Consider the following 23,257-nt stretch of genomic DNA (forward strand, 5'->3'; position numbering starts at 1 on the left):
CAGAAGGGACGTCGACAGTGGGCGGACGGGGGTAAGGTTCTGGTGCGTTATACGTGCATAAATACGGTATTGCATCACGGCAGCGGCAATGAAGACGGCATAGGCGGATGATGCGACGGCGGCGGTGGCGGCGGCGGCGGCGGCGGCGGTGGTAGTGGTGAACACTCGCAGTGACCGCGTGCGTGCGACGTCGACGACGGCTGCACGCGGTGGTGTACAGCTGCCACCCCGTGGCGCGGCTCCAGCGGAGGGGGTACCCGGCAGGGGGATGTCGCCGCGGTTCCCCCCACCAACAGAGGCGGCTGCCCCAACGGAACGCGACTACGAACCGATATTGCGTGTGCTGGTGGTGGTGGTGGTGGTGGTGATGGTGATGGTGATGGTGATGCGATGTCGGCGATGATGATGGTGGTGTACAATATGTACGTCGACGGCGCGAAAAATTAATAATATATATATATACATACATATACGGTACACGGTGCAATAACAATATTATAAAATATTATAATATTATATAGAAAAATCATACACGAAAACCTACCCCTCTAGCGGACCGGCCGACAACTACAACTCCGTACCGCTTAAGCGCGCGGTAGGCCGTCGCCGTCGCGAGCGCCGTCTGCGACGTGCGTATGCGCGCGCCGAACGTTATATTATGATTATTATTATTATTATTATGTACCCTGTGTGCAATGTGCGTCGTGCGTGATGCGTGTGTGCGTGTGCGTATGAGTTAGTGTGTGTGTGAGTGTGTGTGTGTGTGTGTGTGTGTGAGTGCGTGGTGCCGCCGCGTCCGTCCGTCCGTCGTCTACACCCAGGCAACAGTCGTGTCGCGGTGCGTGTGCGTATGCGAGCCCCAGTGAGTGGCGCGCGCGTGTGTGTCTGTCGTGTCCGTTTTTGTTGTCCGTTTATTGTGAGTGTGATAAAAAATTGTTATTGTTGAATGAATGTATGCTTGGACCTTAGTGTACGCGAAAAATTTCTCGTCGCATAAAAAAGAAAAAAATTATTTATTTTCGTTGTCCCCCCGATTTTCGCACGACCTAAGTGCAGTACGACACACACATCGGGACCACACATCTTAAGTGAGTACTCATCAAAAACAACGGTTATTATAAATTTTATTTTTATTTTTTTACATCACACTATAGTGTCGTATAGATGCGAATAATGAATATATTATAATATCTATATGCTAAGTACATCGAAACTATACGAAATGTCGTATAGTTAATTGTGGTGATATTATAAGGTTATTATAATTTATATTTGTAGTAAGTACCCCCATACAACTTAGAATCGGACTTTTGTCATCATACCCATCACTATTATTTAATTTTAATATATATCAAAATTATTTTAAATATTTATATTCTATTTTATGCAACTGATGATTTTAAATCTCAAATCGATAATATCGGTAAACCAAAGAGCTTTTGCCTTTTGATTATGTTAGTTTTCGTTTTCATCGTCAGCATTTAAAAATTTGAAGTTCACATGTCGACTGTTGGCGGTTTATGACTACGGCGTCGTTGCCCGCTAAAATTTCCCTCTCGATTCATTCCCAAACATACAGCCGACCGTCGTTCTACTGAAAATGAAAGCGCAATACCGGAAATATTCCGGTCTCTGACCCATTTATACGTGACTTTGAAATTCCTTATTTTTGTTGAGTTTCCCACGCGAATTTTCTTTTTATCGTTCGTTTTTTTTTTTAAGCTCCTTATTTTTTTTTTTTTATATGTTTGCACTCACGTGGTCGGTCGTCAAGGGATTTATTGATATTGTGAGTTGTGACGAACTTATTTACGGCGTTCCTTTTAATTGTTGATTTGCTCGTTTCTATAATTTTCACTCATCGGCTATCTGGTCGGAAAATAAATTATATCGTTATAATTGGCTGTTGTCATATACGCGTATGAGCGCAGTAGCAGTTTTGATCAACAGCATTTTATATTTACAACATGCGTATATATATATATATATGTATATGTATTTTATATTATTATACATACATACATATATATATATATATGTATATACACGAATTTGTGTATGTCATTTTATTAAATAAAGTGTTTTTATTCAACAATAAAAACATCCTTCCTGATTAACCGACGTGCACGACCGCCGTCGCAGATTATTATTAATATTATTATTTTATTATAATGTGGACCAGTTTGTGTTTTTAACGCGGTCTGACGTTTAGAGTTTCACACGGAGCGGTTTTCGGAGAGAAAAAATAGTAACCGACATACCAATAAGCGGTTATTGATATGGATTTTGTGTTAATTTTTGATTAATTCGATAAATACGACATATTTTTACTCGTATCAATGACGTGAATTATTATTTAAACAGCGTTATATGATTGAAATTGGTATATAAAGCAATTTTGCAGCCAACCATTGTAGACATTCCATAAAACCGTTTTCGAGACGGAATCCATCGACCGTTTTACTAATTCAATATAAGACCGAACGTGCTTGAGCGGAAAATATTTCGCATTATCGTGAAAACGAGGGAAACTCCTTGGAGGGGTGAACATTTGTGTGAGATATACTTGTCTCTATTACGTTTCTACGTCAACCCTCGTGTAGAATTACTTCGTGGTGTAGGTCGCGGGGTGTGTTTTTATTTTTTAAGAAGTTTCACCGTTGACATTGACATCTAGTGTATACAGCAACAACCGTTACAGATTTTCTGTAATTCATGTACGTTTTGTAATAAAATCATTCACTATTTACTAGTACTATATATTATACCTTTGCATGGATTTCGCACATATACATATATATTATATATAGGCACCTACCAGCTTTATTACGGTTAGCGCACACACGATCTATCTATCGTATTGTAATTCCCTCTTTCGTTTACCCATTATTATTATAACTGTATAACATCAGCCTTCAGGTAGGTACACTCCGTTCGGCAATAGAAATCGACCCCTTTGTTATTATATATACGTATTGTACGTGTGGATTTATTATATTATATAGGCACGTAGGTACCAATAATCCTGTAAATCTTGTTGGTTTAGAGAAAGAAACTGAATCATTCACGACTGTAATAATATTGACGCGTTACTTTTGATGAAATTTCCCTGTATATATTATTGTATTATAGATGTAACGCTCGAATTTTTTTTCTGTTTTAATTGTTTGTAGTGTACGTCAGAAGTGACGCGATGGGAACGTGACGCTGGCTGCAACGTCGGCTAGTATGAGCGAGGGTGGCGGGGAGGCCATGGCCTCATATGGTACGGCGGGTTACCCGCCACCACAGCCTGCCACCCCGTCATCAACCGTTCCCGAGTCGAAGACACCAGGCCCGGCGCCAGGTTTACCACCGTTTAGTTCGTTCTCGGCGGTCGAGTTGGCTGAAGGACTGGGTGCCCGACTCGGTCCAGGCGACGGTTACGATCCGACCACCGGTCGGATAATGGATATGCATTGGGACTACAACCCGGACGGGCTGCACAGGCCGGACCTGTACCCGACTACGATGATCATACCACAACCGCAGTCGTACCGGCCATGGGAGAGCAAGTTGGACGGCAGCAACTCGCAGGACTCTATGTCCAAGGGGTCGTTTGACTATCCTCCGTCGCCGGCCGGCAGCAAGTTGCCGTCGTTCCAATCACAGTTCAACTTCCAAAACGATCAACAGCAACCGGAAACGGTTTCGTTGACCACGCTGACACCGGCGGCCGTGTCACCGACACAGTCACCTGGTTTACCTAGCTTCCATACGCTATCTACGGTGAACGTGGCGGCGGCCACGGCACCTCGAGGCTATCCCACCCTGGTGCCGGGCATCCAGCAGCAGTTCCTGGACGACCGGGCTGGCACCATACATTTGTTCCAGAGTCCACAATACCCGCCGCCTCCGCCCCCGCCTCAAGCGTTTGCGCAGCAAAACCACCACCACCACCATCCCCATCAGAATACCATCATCCAGGGCAACTTTATGGGTGCTCCGCACCACCAGTCCAACCAGGCAACACTGTTGACGGTGGTGAAAACCGAACCAGTTGCTATTGTGTCTGCTCAGATACCCAGCCACGTGTACCAGAACGCGGGTGGTACGTACATCGATTCGATCAAGATGGAAGATACGCTGTCTCCGCGTGGATTGCAAGAGTCTCGGAAAAAAGAACGGCGAAAAGTGCGGGCTTCCAGCATGGACAGCTCGGTGGAGAGCGACGGCGTGGGCAGTTCTAGCGTGGAGAGCTCGGGACAGGTGGCCGCCGTGAGCAGCACCGCCGGTTTCAAGTCGCCGCTGGTCCAGCACAACGTGGTCGGCATGACGGGAGGCGGCAACGTGAGCAACGTGGGTGGATCTATGATGGATTCGGATCACTGCGAGAACGGCGCCAACGGCATGGATAAGCAGACGAAAAAGAAGCGAAAACGTTGCGGCGAGTGCATAGGGTGTCAGCGGAAGGATAACTGTGGCGATTGCGCGCCGTGCAGGAACGACAAGAGCCATCAGATATGCAAGATGAGGAGATGCGAGAAGCTCACTGACAAAAAGGTAAGCGAATGGCGTGGGAACCGTCGAGCACGGCGATAAATTTATTTTGAAAAAAGCGTAATGCATTATTATAGATAACTATTTATGATATGATAAGCACCGCACGTCTAACACATATCATGTACGTATATAGGTCTCGTTTATTATGAATTGTGTATATTGTATATTAAGTAGCCGAAAGTGCGGTGCGACAATGGAAACAACACGATAATTATTTAAATTCGAATCCATTTTTTTTTAAATTTTATCTCCATTCCTTTGTTAATTTTTTTTTTTTTTTACAAGATACGTATAAGACCTATATTATGCATTATAACATTAAGAGTATCAGCCGATAAAGCGCACACATACAATTATTTTTTCGTATAATGTTGTCCACTAAGCGTACATAAACCTATATTATATTATTAAGTCTATAATGCTAACACATTTCGTTCGCAAATTATAATATATGGGAGGTATTTACTATATATTATATTATATTGTACGAATTGTGTCACGAAAGTTTAAAACAGTACAACCCCTTCATGTGCTCATCGAGTGGGTGCACGCGGTTTTAGCGTATATGTATGTACACAGTATAATATACACATTGCTGCAGTGTGTTGTTGTTTTGATGATTCGTCAACGGGACCTTCCCCTTGACACACATTACGGCGGCGGCGGCGGCGGCACCTGCGTAACCCTTCGTCACCTCTGCCGCCCCCCACACACATGCGCGCACGCGCGCATACAGACGAACACTGTATATTATAGTATATACTCGTACGGGGACCGGGTCCAAAGACAAATGGACGGTGATTAGTGACGACGAGTGCAAGGGCACTGGGTCAAAAGGTGGACAGACGTTGTCCGGTTTTCTGGATTGTTTACGTTTAAAACTTTTTTTTCCAAGGGTGCGTCCGTAAGGTGATTACGTGTGAAACGATTGACAAAAAACAGATATTGTTTATATACATAAAGCGTACGCCTGCGCGTTTAGTAGTTATTATATTTTACTTCCACCCACCACCCCATAAATGTTACGAAATGCTTATTAAATAAACGTACACGAATCGTACAATATACTCAATCAATTCAACTGCAAAATGTCTCGGGACTTTTGAGCTATTTATGAAATCATATAAGCGGTTTAAATGTTTTCGTCATAATGTACAGACCCCGGAAATTCTATAAAATTTATACAGTTGAAATGTGTATTGTGCATAATGTATTTGTACCTTATAAATAATCATGCAATACGCACACTTTAAAAATATAACTATATACCTACTGTAGGCTATACATATAATAATTTTTGTTTTTGCATATTCATGTAGGTACTTAAACATTTTTTTATTTAAATTATATACATTTTATTTGATTAAGAGTCTTAAAAAAATCATGGTAAATTAAGCATTATATTTCACTTTTATCAAATATATTATACCTTGTAATTTTACGACGTAACGGATTTCTTATTTTCACATACAATATTATCGTATTAGAATCCGAAAGGTGCAAGATAATATTTGAAATTTGCATTCACTTAACGATTTAAAAAGCAAAACATATCAACAATTATCAAACCGAATATAAACATTATAAATTAACTTCCGGATACTTATCGTTACTATAGTATAATAGTACTTATGGAAAGTGAATAAATAATATACCGTATTTCGTAAGATATAATATAATGAACATGTATTTAATTTTAAAATCGAATTAGAATTACAAATGTTATACCTACGAATATTGAAATGTTTTCGCTTTGAGAGTCGTTCGTAAATTTGTGACCATTTGTCTGTTCTTTTAGTCGATATCAAAATTAAAAGACGAATCCACACTACTGCGTAATTTTACACTTATAATGTAGCATCTATTACTATATATACTTACATAGTTATATTATTATATAATCAATTTAATCAATATAATAAACATTCGTGGGGTTTGTTTATATAGTCATGTTGATCGACGTATTAAATATTTTAAGATGTTGTCCTATCATTCCTATCTTAGTAAATGGAAAAATAAATTATAAGTGTCTAACAAATTATTTTTACTTGTGTATTTAGGTATCAGTATTGAATAGAATATATTATTAATTTAAAACTCTAAAATTCCAAAACTGACTTTCTAAAATAACATGTAGTCATCGCGAATATTATAATCTATAATAAGTATACATAAAATATTCTGGGCACTTCTTATCCAAAAATAAACTTAATTTATTATTATATACACATTTACCTATTAATATGGCTTTAAAAATAAAATCTAAGCAATAGGTGACTGATGTGTGTTTTTATACTTTGTGGTTAAGGCGCCATGCCACAACTCGCAGTTCACGGACCGCAATTCTCGTAAAACGAGAGACTCGTTCATCACACTGCGTCGTTAGGTTCCCCAATACAATAATATTCTGTTGGAAAATAGTTTCCTTAAAATTTCGCCGTATCGTTATTTTTACTATATTATAATATCACGCACTGACAATTTCATAGTCTATACAACCGTTCATTTGAATTTATCGTATTTTTTACCAATCTAGTTCTTATATGTGCGTGTAATGTATAATAAATAGCCATATAGATTCGTGTAAAGCTCAAGCAAAACGTTTGTAAAATATAGGTTTATATATTCAAGTAAGGCGCAGTTTATACTAAACAATTTATGTTATTATCATCAACACTGACAAAGTCCCAACTATATAGAAATCGGTCTTAAGTCGTCGCACTATATAACACAATTTGATTATATAAGTACGTCATAATATACTCATATAAATATATATAAATAGAACATCTCACGAGTACCTATATAATATAAAATCACAAGTAGATTTACATTATTGTAATTTATAATATTTACTGTGTTTGGAAGCGCGCGTGCGCGCACGTAAAATATCGTTTATATATTATTTTTTGTGCGTGTATAAACGTCGTCGTCGTCGCGTCGTTATAATATAAATATATATATATGTATATATACACACGACGGCGGTAAAAGTTTCGGAGGGTCGGGAAAACGGACTCGGGGGTGTTAGATGGGTGGCGGGGGGAAGCAAAAATGGTGAGAGAGCGAGTGAGAAGAAGAGAAAAAAAAATAAAAATATCGCATTGGCCATTGGACGACTAGGTGGGGTAGTGGCGGAGTGGTGTGGGCGAGCGGAGGGCGCGAGCTTAGAGGCGGCGGTGATCGGATCGATACTACAGAGAGGCCCCATAATGGCGTCGGCCGCTACATAATACGCGTGTACATAATATATACGCGCGCCATCGGCAGAAGTAGCGACGGCAGCGGAATCGGCAGCAGCGGCAGCGATGACTCATTGCGCGCGTCGCATCCCTCTTTCCGATGTGTACACGCCGCCGCTACCGCCGTCGTTGTCGTCGTGGTAGTCGCGGCCGTGGTGGTTTTGACGCGGTGCGTCCCCGAGCGGTCTGCGTGTTTGCGGTGGTTGTCAAAGGTTCGGGACGGCGAGAATCGCCTTTCGCGGCCACATTAAATTTACTCTCTCCCCTTTCCCGCACTTTCAGGTGTAGATACACTACACCTGAGCATTACAGCCACAAGCCTACAACCCTCCGGTGTAACATTTTATATTAGACATAATGTGCTCTAATATACCTATAATATGGGTCCTATGCGCGTATCTATAAAAAACTGTATAATATTTGACGGATTTATCAAAAACGTTCTAATATATGTTATATCATATAAATCAGGACAGAGGTTATAAACGATATAAACCCTTTATTGACACCTAACCGTCATAATAATATACCTACTATCGTATGTTATACGAGTTGTGTTTGATGAATATCAAATAGGTATATTAAACTGAAATGAAATAGAGATAACTTTCAGTATTTAATCGTAGATACGAGTACATTATAAATTGTTATATCATCAAACTTAGTTATTAATAGTGCGCGTTCAAAGTTATAGACAAATCATAGAAAAAGACCGATTACGCAGGTCACAAGAACAAAACATTTTGTCTAAAATCAGTAAAACTGCTACGCAGACTTCTGACTTTATAAAGTAAATTTTTGTATACAAAGGTTAAGTCATTGTGTACACTGTGTAACTATTGACTGGTTCCAACGTTAAAAATGTCTGATTCTTCATTGAAAATGACCGGCGTTCTGTCTGAGATGATACAATAATTGCTGTTGTCCTGTAAACAAAAAAGAAATCATCAACGATTGACTGTCAGAGATAAGTAAGTTATGAAGTTGAAAGTACATCAATTGGTCCTCGCCGTCCGATATAACAGATCCATATTGACATAGATTCAATAAGAAAATTAGTAGTAAAACAGTGGATTAAATGCGGAATATTGTATTAAAATGTGTATTTAAATGGAAATACAAAAATCAAGATAAATTATTATTGGCGATTAATAGTCGTTCAATTGTCTAATTCTAGGATTTTAATGAGACCGTCCGTAATTCAACAGAAAATAAAAAGCTATAACTCTGCATGGAGGAAATACTAATATATCTTAAAAATAATTCAAGATTGTTGGGAGTATTGTTTATAACTTAAAATTAAAGCTGACGAACATTAATTTTAAAGCGATTTTTTCGATGAGTCCATTCTTTTTAAATATAATTTTTAATATATTTTGACTGGGTATTTAATATTTACGCTTTACGCACCTCATTTACACAGATTTTATGGTTTTGAGTAAAATTGTAAATTGCGCTTGAACTGACATTTTTTTATAAGACTTCTTTTTAAACGCTCGTAAATCATGTATGTTTTTCTTATTCATACCTGTCGACTATCAAAGTATTCGGACAAAAACTGACTCTTTTTTATATACTTTCATTGTACGTAAATTGTAAAAATATTTAACAAAAATATCGTTTATGCGAATTTAATGTTTCGATAAAATTCTTATCGAATAGTGGCTTATAGTATATTTTAAACCCACATAATTCATTTTATATAATGACATTTGTGTAACTATATATATTTATATATATTTGAACTCGTATTATATCAGATGTTGGTTATATTGAAACTGTATATAGTACAAGAACTTAAAACTTACTTTAAACTGCAATATTTTTTGATTATACGTGCTGATATATCGTCAATAAAATGTTATTTCGTTATCATGGTGCAAAAAAAAGTTGTATTGTTATTTATTATAATCTAAAAAAGAAATAATAATAAATAGTCATATTTAACATAGAATCCAATACCTCTCAAAATTTAATCTTATACTCTCATCCTTTATAAATTGTTTTGAATACTGAACAGGGCAGTAAAATGTCTTTTTGTATCGTCAAATATTTCTCCTCATTGTCCTCCTGCCAGCCGTATACATGAAATTATTGTTTTCGTAGAATAGAACGGTGCAGCATATAATGTATATTATGTATTATACAGAACATTTGTGAATTTTGTTCCCATCAAAACTGGTCAAAAACCGAAACCGTTGGTGGCAGGCCCCACGCTGTGTGAAGGTGTGCATGAAAATCGAGATTGGACAAGAAAGAGAAGAGCCGCAATATTGTCGTTTAGTCTACGTCTCGTATATGGATGTAATATACCTGTATATATGTATTATGTACATGCGGAGTTCATATAGCAGATTATTATCAGCCGACTTAAACCACCCTTAAACCAATGCATGCTGCAGCTAGTATACAATGCACAGAAATTCTTTTAGTCTGAAATTTGCATCATTAAGTCAAGTAAAAAAAAAAAAAAAAACCGTTTATATATTATGTATATATTGAGAAGCTACCAACCAAAACTTCTAAAATAAAACCGCAGCTGCAGCTGTATGTAGATCGACCGTCGTCATACTTAATATTTTAAATGTGATAGAACCATGCAGAGTATATAGTTTGTATACTATATAGATCGATAATATACGGTATGTAAAAATCATTCGAGGGGATTATCTGTGGCGACTGGCGTGCGATATACAACGCAGAATGCATTTTATGATCGATTCAAACAATAAACGTCGGCCATTTTTCTCAGTGCTCTCTATTTTTCTAAATAGATTGCCCCCCATCCCTTAGCATCCAACTCTGCGCTCGCATGTATAATAATAATAATAATAATAATTGTGAAATAACAAATTCGAAACACAGTGGTGGTTTTTCAATCGCTTCTCACCCCCCCCCCCCCCATCGTAATCATCGCGGCAACTGTGCACTATATTATATACTGCTACGATATTTTTCATCGTGAATAACATATAATATTATACGATACATTTAGGTTTAAACGTTTATAACGTGATGTGTTAGCATTTATGTATAGCTTATTTATATACGCATAAAAGTTTCCGATTGAAAACCGTTTTTGACAAAATGTTCGTAACATTCCGCGCATCATTTGGCGAAAAAGTAGTAAATCCAAAATCGCCGATAAACTGCATTTACGAGAAAGCGTGCACATGACAGGGCGGATGGGGGAAATCCCTTTACGACTTATATGACGTCATACACCGTGTGTGCCATTAAAAACCGACAATGATACTGGCGACCAAGGAGACCGCACTTCCGCACGGGCCGCACACCGCTCATGTGTCTGGAGCACACGCATACACACTATACCTATATATACACACATGCACTGCACGCACACACACCGCAAACGAACACGAGACATCGTTTCCGGCCGCGAAGCCTTTTTTTCACGTACCTATCTATACAGTACACTATACAATACCTAATAATATGTTCTAAACATTGTGTACTGACAAGGTACTTATACTTACATGCTATCATTAGGTATACATGTATAAATACCAAGAACGATGGGACATCGTCACATCGATTAATTACGGTCGGATCCACCCGCGATGAGATAACATTTTTTATTATTATGGTGTATAGTATCGCTACGTGTAAAATTCTTTCTCAGCGTACCTATATACTACAGGCCTCCGATGGTCAAAGAGTTACGATAATATTTTCGTATGACCGTAATGCGAGTTTCGCTGTTATTATTACCTATTCAATAATATATTGTAAAGGTACACTACTTCAAAAAATTTTACGACGTGTACTACGCGCGCTGAGATTACGTCCGCGGGCGCTGGCAACGTCGCACCGTTGAAGGTCAATGTTATAGGGTGAAACGAGAGCTATATACGTTGCCACCGTCGCTGCCGCCATTGCACCTAAAACCCCCCTTTCAACCCGCCTCGCCTACCGATAGGGTGACAAAGATTAAATCACGTATATACATTTATATATATATATGTATATATGTGGTGTGTGTACGTGTGTGTATGTGCGTATGTTTGCGCGAGTGTGTGTATGATGTTGGCCTCTGCAGACTACCCCCGAGTTGTTCTCGTAACTCGTAAGCGTTTGTGCGTGTACGCGATTATTAAATATTCGCGAAACTGACTACTATATATGATGTTTTATTCTCTTTCTCTCTATTGTTGTATTCACTTATATGCATGCACAATGCATATGTATATATATATTATATCATCATTCGAATAATATGGTCGATTTAAATATTTTATAAACGTATAAATATAATATATATATATATGACGATAATTTCACAGATTGTGTAGCGCATTTATTATCCACGTATACACACACTGTAAATGCGCGCCAACCATTTCGTTTAATATATTATCGTGCGATGCTAATAAATTTCCCGATATAATAAATCGTTATTAAACCGTTATGTGTTATGATGGTTTTTAAGCGATACTCGTAATTTTAAAACGCGTATTTATTTTAAATGATGTTGGTAGGTTTAATACGCGACGCATTATTTAAACAAAATGAATAACGGTTCGTTTTACAATCAATCGTAATTATTTTTATAACTGTTATAACACGAAATCAATATAATTTTACTGTAGATTTTTTATATATATATTATACAAAATAGATTAAATTTATGTTCATTGTATTATGATTTAATTTATAGCATGCTCCTGTATAGAACTTAAAATAGTAAAAACTAATATAGTCAATTTGGTTTATAATCGATCATTTTTTTTACATTATATTAGTTATTACCGAAAATATTAAATATTACTATTTACTACTATACGAGTCTTACAATTTCTACTTATATAATATTCCATACAAATTGTACAATAGAAAATAGTATAATGTTGATGAAGTACTCCGGCAATTCAAACTTTCAAAAATATAAATCCTTGATGACAAGAATATTTTTCATCATATTTTAACTTTAAGTTGCTGAGAGTCAATATCAAAGTTAACGTATGATGCGTACTTTTAAATCCATTACAATTTGACTAGGTACGTGTATATAATATAATACAAATAATAATATATTATACCTAAATTTTGTAATTACGTACATAGTCTGCTGTCTGAATAATAAAATATGAAAGCAAATAAAAATAAAAAGAGTTTGGTTGTATTTTTTTTTTTAATAAAGTTTGATTTAGATCTGTCTAGGGAAAACGCACTTATACAATAGATGATATATAAGCGAGTTTTATGATTTTATAGTTGCTGCGCATAATACACATATTACACGTATATACTTGTATTAAATACATATATTACACTCCAGGTGGACGTAATTCTATTGTTGTCACATGCACATTATGAGCATTTTTATAATAACATAGTTCAAATCCAGGTGGGTTTAATTTTTTTTTTTATTAGTTACGATGGATTAGAATCCAGGTGGTTTCAGTAAAGTTTGTTCTATTATAAAGTCGTTGTACTGAGACGGCCGAAATCGAAATAAACTTATAAATACTATAACAGAGAAGCGTGTACACAGCACTAACAGTCAAAAATAGCTCAAGTTGTTTTTTACTGAAAAAAAATTATTCCAATTAAAACATTAAAGTAAATATTGCGTTTGAAAATTGATTTCCGGACACTCGACCGAGTTTTTATGTTACAAATAAAAAATATTTTTTAATATATTATACCTACGCGTAGTTCTGTTGGCCAAATGACCAAACGGTAGTGATGTATGTAATAATAGTGCAAGCAGCTGCTGTGAAAACATAGGTACTTATATTATATATATATATAAAAAATTCGATTGATTAAAAATATAATATAACAACAGTGTTTAATAAAAAAAAAACCACTGCCGCCGCCGCCCTCGCGGTTTACCTATATTATTATTATTATTCAAATAACAATAATAATGTACGCGTAAAAAAAAAACTAAATGTCTGTATAGGTAGGTACCTACAACACACCTATATCGAGTATATAACAGATGAAAATCGATGTGTATTGTACGAAAAACAGTATTCGCGTAACACAGAATTTGGGTACAGCCACGCGTCGTCGAGGGATGATTTTATGGGATAAAAAAACAAATAATAACAAAAAAAAAGATACGACCCCCGTGTCGTCGACGGTCGAATGTCTCGTCAAATCGGCGAGGTGGACGAGGGTCAGTGGCCGCGGATGTACACGGCTAGACAACACAATAATGCTTGTATACAAACCGCGGTCGAGGGACTACGTCTCGTGCGACGTCGGCGGCGATCCGTTCAAAGGTCCCTGACCACGCGTCTACGTCGTCGCGTGGTCGGCTGTCTCCGCCCCTCGTTTAACCCTCGAGCGACCGAAGGGGACCGCTTACTGATACTACTACTTTACTACTACTATACTACTACTATTACTACTACTACTATTACTACTACTACTACTACTATTACTACTACTACTAGTAGTATATCGAATCTGCTACCGGCACTATGCAACGTGCACTCTGTGATTGCTACGTACTATATTATACATATACACACATATACACGTATAAATATCACGCTCTACCACGGTGGGCATCTCACACCCGAGAATAACCCTAATTAAAACGTCGGTCGTTTCGACGCATATTGCCGCCGTTGAACGGCGTCCTTGTCCAAGGACGACGACAGCCACCGCGACGACGGTTGTCTTTGGCCATCTACAACACATGATTATTATATATTTTATATAACGCGCACTTCTCGCCCGTTATTCGCGGGCTCACTATGTGTCTCACTTACTTCATTTTTATCGTACGCGACGAAAACGAAATAATAATATACGCGATGCGTGTTTCGTGCGCGCGTAATACTATTTGTTTTTGACGCAAACAGTATATCATTATTATTATTCGTGTGTATAATATATTATATTATTATGATATAATCGAATGGCTTACCGAAACGGCACGTCGTACGTACGCGAGCACGCACGCACTCACGCACGCACGCACGCATCGACGTCGTAGCCGTGTATAATACGCGCGCACCGGTGAAATACCGCGCGGCGGCGGCGGAGGGAGGCCGGTGGGGGCACACCGCCACCACCGGTACAAAACGGCGGCGACGGCAGCTGTCGCCCAGGGATCCGCGGCTGTCCAAGGGTGTCTAAAATGCGCGCGCGCTCGCGGCAATATTGGCGCGGCCGCCGAGAACCGTTGACGTCCGTCGTGCCGGCACGTCGGACGCGCGTTTCGGCTGGTCTCTCGGCGGCCCGCAAACAGTTGGCCTAGGCGCCGGTCGTTTTGCGCGGCGACTGCGTGCACCGCCGGCTGCGCTGCGCCGCACGGTCTGAGCAGCCCTGGCCCGCAGGGTACAACACAACAACATAATGCACACGCGGCGTATACGCGGCACACACAACTCGGTCGCTCACACACTCACTCACATACGTACAAATATACGCGAGCGCGCGCGTATACACTCACGCACACGCGCGCGCGCGCACAAAAGGGCGGTGTGCGTAAGAACAGCTGTCGGTGTATACAGCGGCGCAGCGGCCATGTTGTCGATCCTTTTCAAAATGTCTCTTTAACCAACACGCGGCACACGCACGCACACAACTTTTCGTATATCACACACACACACACATGCGCGCGCGCACATACACTCGCACACGTATGCACACGCACGCAGAGTATATAATATTATTATATGCCGTAACTTAACACCACCGCCGCCTGGTTGCCGGATTTCCGACGTACGCTTTATGCGTATATGTGCGCACGACAATAAGATCCTGAATAAACGGCCGCGCGCGTACCGGTTTTCAGTTTGGAAACTTCATCGCGTACCTATATATATATATATATATCAGTAGGTATATAGGTATAGGTACATACGAAACCGACGTCGCGGCGGGTTTGCGGTGCGTCTGAATTTGAAGGGCTTTCGGGTGGAAAATTCGCCGTGTACGACGTTATTATGATAATAATATATTATTCGAATATTATGTGTCACGGCAAGAACGACAAAAAAGTAAAAAAAAAAAAAAAACAAGATCACCACACGCGTGTGTAAAAAATTTCACTGCAGAATGATAATATTTAAATTGACGTTTTTATATAGGTAGACGGTAATACAATATTATCATTCATCACTCATAAAATATATAATAATATATATATAATATCGATATTCTTTACACTATATGCTATTTGATCGATTACCGTCGTGGGATTTCATTTCGATTCTATATAATTTTACAATAGTATTGTGTTTTATAAATCATCAAACAGTTTTACAATAATTTTATACGAGCATAGATTTTTGATTTCAAACATGCACATTGCGTGTATAGGGTTGTTTTATTTACCTTTTACGCTCCTACCTTTTGTATAACATATAATATGCACATTAATATAATTTGATCGGCTTAGACGCGTATGTAGGTGTGATTTTCAGATTCGCTGAAGAGTTAAACACTGGTTGTACCTTTCCAATCGGTATTCTATGTTTTTTTTCATTTTTTGTAAAATACCCCATGCAAAGAAATCTACATAATATAGTACTTCGAAAACGCTAAATCTACGAAAAAACATTTAGTATTATTTAAAATACAGATATATCACTTGATTATTTTTAAATGTCTGTTTATTTTTCACGTTCGAACGAAACTTTTGAATAACTGTGTTTATTTTTAACAACTCTATGTATATGATCATACAGCATAATATACATTAATATTGTTTCGTCGGACTATTTAACAACTTTCCTACGCTAATAATATAATCGGACGGTGGTTTTTTAGTCGCGGGTGATTATCATTCAGTCTGATTTATTTATGGACGCAATTGAGGTCAAGAACATCGTAGGCTCCGTATTAAAAGCGACAAAATAATAATAATAAAAATAAAAAACAAATCAAATCCATTCGCGGGAACCTGGGAACGGTGCAGTGCAGGCGGTTCAATTAGAGTTCGTTAGAGGCTCGGGCGCGAAACCGTCATCACGGAATGCGCGACCGTTGGTAGGAAAAAAAAAGACTATATTCCGCACACGTATTATTATTATACAGAGCAATATATATATATATATATATATATTTAAAGCATAGTATAATATAATATAATATATATATATATATATATATATATATATATATACTATACATACTATACGGTGAGTGTGTGCGCGCGGAACGACCTTATATAATATATGTATCATGGAGGGGTCCGGGGGTTGCTCGGGGGGGAAGGGGGGAAACTGGATCGATATAAACTGCGGCCGTTTATATAGCTCTATAGTTATATATATATATATAAATCGCTCATCCCTCCTGCGTCCCTTTTCCAATCACACGTACACACGCGCTCATCCATATACATGTATAATTTTATGATATACGTATATATAAAATAATACGTATTAACATGATTCATCCGAAGCCTATTTGTCATGTACACACACACTCTCACGTGTACACTCGCGCGTTACGATGGAAATATATTATGTTGTATATTGTACTATAACGCATATATAGACGATATAATTCGTTTATAAAAACGTATATAATACATAATACGCACCGTGTTCCCAAGTGACTAATTTTTTTTTATTCGTATACGATTTATTTTACCGCCTTCGCGAAAATCAATAACTGTTCAATACGTTCTCTGCACCGCACAGTCATAGATAAATGATGGATTATGAATATCCATGCAACTCGAGAGTGACACCTCGAGTATTATGATTTTCGAACTTGATTCGTTGGTTTTTCGCAATGTACCCACTACGTTTATTATCAGAAAAAAATATTATGCATAGGGTGTTGTGTCATTTAGCTTCAGCAATGTAAAGCCTATAGGTTTAAATATGATAATTTTCGTTGTATATATAGCTGATGTACATCGACGGAGACTTAAATGATGGCAAAAAACTACATTATTATTTATATGGAGGTAACGCCGCCGTACTGTGCGTACCTACGGATAATGATGTTTCCTAAACGCGAGTGGAGTGTAGTTAGTTGGCGCGATAGTGACAGACACAAGTCAAACACACGAAAAGATAAACGCTTATCGGAACCGTGTATTGTAAATAGCGACGACGGCGAAGACTATACGTACCGTTTGCTTAATGTATTATAATATTATTATTATACCTATAGACATTTTTTTATATATTATTTTATATTTTATGAGTACATATATATAGATACTACACTCTATGGTACCACAACAACTTATTTGTTGAGAAACGCATTCCGAGATATTAAAATTCCCATCCCTACGACGACTGATAGATATGTCTGGAAAACTCGTTTCTATATTATTATACTGATATACTCGTAATATACTATACACCTATCATACTATTATATATTCTCTATGTTGACGTCATTCTCTCACAAAAACTAGTTTTAGCAAAACGTATAGTTGTTAGACCTTTTCACCCGAACTTTTAAAATTATTCGAAATATTTTATAACTATGGGGTGCAGATAAAAGATAGCTGTATACAATTATATTTGTAGTGTATTTAGTTAAATACATATGGAATATATTTCATGATAAAATTATGATTTTGTCAATTATTATATTTCATTTAATATAACTTTGACTTTGTAAGACTTTATATGTGTTATTTGTCGGAATCGAGAATCATGTATTATTCTCTATTTTTGTAAATAATATTATGAATCTATATATTTTAAAAACATAGTGTACCTATATTATATACTACGTGGGAACATTTGATTATAAGAATAACAAATACTCCTAAGTTTAAATAACCAACCTTTTTTTGGTATTCAAACTTCAGAAAACGGCAGCACACTGGGTTTCGAAAAACAGACACAAACAGGAAAAAGGATGTACCTCATTGCGCGTAGGCGGCGCCCGCCCGTATTAGGTTTCCATCTCATATGTCTCACGCTGTATTTCTCATCTAATAGTATCTGCATGAATATTTCTATTAAATAGTAAATGCACCATAAATTTTACTGTTAAAATATGCTCCCGCGCAGAAAAATTATTTGAATACAATTTTCGATAATTTATTCTATGTGTTTAAAAACGAAGATCGTGAATTTTCCCAATCACGTAAGAAATGAGGACGCTCCTCCGTATAGTTAGTATAAACATTAGCATATTGATATTATACATAAACTAGTTGGACTACATTTCGAGTCGTTCCATGACGATGTAAACGATAGGAAAAAATACAATATTATAAATACACTCACACACGCAAACATAGTATGTGGAAAACCAGTTATCATATAACGCGTAATATCATTATGTCGCCTAGAGGCCGAAATAAATTATAACAATACGATGAATGGAATATGTCTGAAAAAAATTATTCAACCCCTTTTAGAAATGTAGTACGGTAAAATAGAGCGAGTGAGAGAGAAGTTAAATCGTGGGTAGTTGTTTTCTCACCAATTCGCCACTTTATGCTAATGACACACTCACACGCTGGTTTTTGTACTCTTCTTCTTTATTTATTTATTTTTTTCGATCAAAGAAACCCACTTACCCACATAATATATCGAGATGAATATGAATATTATACAGGCATTTTTAATTTTGACTTCACAAAAAGAAGGGTCGTGTGTATTACTGACAGAGGTAGATGATCTTAACGGTCTAAAATCATTGTCCCTTTTTTTGTAATGAATAATAATTATTTGCTCCACACGTTTATTATTATTATAATTATATTTTTTTTTTGTAATAACGAGTTCTATAACATATATTATATTACGGGTTTCAAAATCAACAGCTAAAATGATTCACGATTAAATTTAGTAGAAAATTGTTTGGTTTCGAAATACTGTGTCAAAAAGTATTTACATTTTAAATTATCAACTGCAAATGCAATGGCATGCGGCAAATATTCAGTTGCGTAAATAATATGGCGCCAGAGGCTCAGGACGTAGTATGTTACGTACCGGATGTTTCATTTGCTTGTAGAATTCTCAAACGAATAGTATTTTTATACTTCTACGTAATATGACATTTTTAGGAAAATGTCATGACTTAAAAATGTATAAATAGTAATATGATGATATAAAATGACATCACCATCTAAATCAAACCGTTATGAACTATATATTATTCATAGTTTTGAGAATTTGCTATGAATATATCCGATTGAAAGACACGTGATTAAAATATTTAATTTAAATTTGTAATGAGTTTTAAATATTAGATTTATATAAACGCAATAAATCTTCGAAACTATTTAAATAGAACACTATATACATGCAAATATAATTATGTATGTACAATAATCACCCTCTCGTTCGTCGTATTATTTCCTAATCGAAAACGCGTGTAGGGGTTGACACTTGAAATCAAAAGTCAGTAATCGTATATAATATTATGCTCGACCCGTCGATAAGGGGTAAACAATTGATAATGCTCAACCCAACCCCCTCAATAGGTGGAGGCTTAAGTACAGTGCACCCTAAAAAAAGTGTGACATTTATAATTGCATACCTCTCGCTCGAGCTTACAGAAATTATACAATCGTAAAAAATAGCAAAAGCAATAATTCGGCCAACTATTTCGAGGTTTCGTCGGTAATCGAACTGACATTACGGTCGCGCCGTTGCATCCAGAAACGATCTTCAGAGGATAAATCCGCGATGATAACGGTATTTTTTATAATGCGTATAGGCACGGATGGAAAAGGTGTGTTAGCAACGTATATATCTATTATATTCACATAAATATATATATATATATATATATATATATATATGTACTCTTCAGTACAAGCAAACAAAACAAATGCGGAAAAAACCGTTGGGCTAACTAAGCGAGGACGGTGTGTATAAAATTACATGATGGAAAATATATATATATATAATAATAATAATAAAACCATATAGACCTTAGAGGTGCCTATAATACTTGTAACGGCAGCGGATACATCGAAAACGGTGGCCAGGTGGCCCTCAGTAAAAACGATGATGAACAGCTGCATATATTCGTGTGTGTCGCCGCTGATGCGTCTGACAATAATTCATTTTTGTTCTCTCTCTTTCACTCATCTATCGTCCTCTCTCTCTTTCTCTTTCTGACAGTCTTTTACACACACACACACACACACTCTATTCTATCTCTGTCGATCGTATTATCTTTTCCACATTTCAGCTCTCTCGCTCTCTTTTCATACGTATATATTTATATATTCGTACACATAAAATATCTATTTGCTTCTTTTGCACTCAGTTTGCATCGGTCCAGCGTAAATAATTCAATTTTAATGCCGTTGAAAATGTTTCGCGCCATTTTTAACCGAAATTTGGCATATTCGATTTTTACAAATAAATATATACTATACATAAAGAGCAGATGTCTTGTCGTCGTGTCTAATTCGAACTCGTGATACATATTTATAAAATATATTATATACATTATACATATATTATTATTATACTATAAATTATAATATTATATTATTATGTACTAATAAGTAATGATACGTATATTGTATAATATATGTATTTACTCTATATCTATTTTTCGAATGAGAATAACAATATTACTTAATAATTACTTTCCAATCGCGATGTTTTAAAACGTTATTATATTATTATTAACCGTATTGCATACAAATTGACGTACGAAAAAAGACGTCATCCCCTGCACGAGCCACAGCGAATAAGGGAGAACTCACTTGCACTCACATACATAATAATAATATGTTTACATATACGACGCCAATGATGAAAACTTCAATAACACCATATACACTTTACACTTTTAAAGTTTGTATTACGTATTTATGTATGATTATACCTATAGAGCATAGTGTATATACACATGACTTATAGCAGAATATTTAAGTTTAAGGGTGTACCTAAATTGATTTTTTCCCCTCCGATGAGCATTCGCGGCTAAACACGTAAATGTTAAATGTTCCATACAAATACTACGATGTAACGCGTATTTCTGGTCATAAAGTGAAAATGTAATCTCAGCATATTATTATAAACTTTTATGGAAAAATATTCAATCACTCTATATAATACACATAATATAATATTTATTTCGTTCGCTACATTGGCACCAACCATCTCGTATGATTTATTTCTTTTACTTTAAATACTTCACCGTTCGTATACAAATTTAACAAACGCGATCGATCCATTTTAAAAACATTTTAAGTACGCGTGGTTATAAGAAAGTATAATAAACTACTTGTTATGTTTATTATTGGTTATAAATGTTATGATAATATATAATAACCAAGGCTTAAAGCTTGAATTGAGTATCTTTTTTAATATGGAATTTTATATCTCGATTACATGTATTATGTACACGATTCTAATACAGAAAAACATTTTTTTGTAAAACCTAATATTTTTAGACATTCCAATTTAACTCTATACTTTAGTGTAGTGTAGTATGTTATTTTTATGAAATTTACTGTTGTAAAACTATAAAATTGAACATTTTAATAAACATTATATAACTGATTTTGGATTTATTCACACGTTATGAAAGCCTGTAACAATATTAAAGTAAATAAATACACAACAGTACGTATATATCTATACATAGACCGTAACACATCGTCGGTTACTATACTAATCAATATTTTACGAAACGCACGGTTTTTCTTTTGGAACAATGATCACACAGTTTTTTAAAACATCGCGGCGGTGACGTTCGAAATAATACCATTATAATATGATATACACCTATTTTTTTTATTCGTTTCGAACCATCTACACGGGGTGAGAGGATCTGTTTAACACCATTTCAATTCGCCTAACACAATTATTATAATCGTCTACCTACGTAATACTCTCATTACGATATTAATAAAAATAATAATATTACATAGGTATAATATTATGCATCGAAACGATCGCGGTCCGCGCGAAAAACATCAAAGGCTCTTATTTTTGGGCGGGAAATAGAAAAGTACGATGCACTTGAACCATACGCGGGATCAAAGAGCGAGTAGAGCGACGTTTACGCGCGCGTACTGTCGTAGTAAACAATCGCACGCTAAGGTTAAAGGGTAAAGAACTCGGCGACGGGTGTTTGTATGTATACACTTTTTCCCGTTTCCGCTCGCGGTGGCGGCCCGCGACGTGCGTATCGCCTGCGCGCTCGCACCGGCGGCGCATCCGACCGCTCATCCACAACACGGCCGCCGCCGTCGCGTTTTCAAGTTCACTCGGACAGCCGCGCTCGAACGCCGGCGCGGCCGTGCGGATCGCACGTGGTATCGCCGCCGCGGTCGCCGTCGTCGCTGGGCGGACACCACGTGGGTGCGGCGCGCGTATAGTCCCCGCTTGTGCGTGTGAATAAAGTATTGATTTTATGCGTGTCGGCCGACCACCCGCCACCCGCCGACCGCCGAAGCCGCGTGCGTGTGATTCATCGCCGCCGCTGCCGCTTCTCGCGCGTCCCCTTCGCGACACTCCGCCGATGCGTTCTCTCGCGCATCGCATCAACGACGACGACGCCTCCGCCGCGCGATCAATTTTTTTTTTTTG

The 23,257-nt window shown here is 37.2% G+C and overlaps 1 protein-coding gene across 1 annotated transcript in view; it reads left to right on the forward strand.

Annotated features, from left to right (window-relative positions):
* The first annotated feature begins 828 nt into the window (after positions 1-828).
* The window catches only part of LOC113554993 (DNA N6-methyl adenine demethylase), a 44,122-nt gene continuing 21,693 nt past the window's right edge, over positions 829-23,257 (forward strand). The window contains exons 1-2 of the mRNA XM_026959234.1: positions 829-1,088; positions 3,174-4,542. Of these exons, the coding sequence (XP_026815035.1) occupies positions 3,229-4,542 (1,314 nt within the window). The 5' untranslated portion in view covers positions 829-1,088; positions 3,174-3,228. The remainder of the gene's footprint in view (positions 1,089-3,173; positions 4,543-23,257) is intronic.

This window comes from Rhopalosiphum maidis, chromosome 2 (genome assembly GCF_003676215.2).
Source record: "Rhopalosiphum maidis isolate BTI-1 chromosome 2, ASM367621v3, whole genome shotgun sequence".
NCBI lineage: Eukaryota > Metazoa > Arthropoda > Insecta > Hemiptera > Aphididae > Rhopalosiphum > Rhopalosiphum maidis.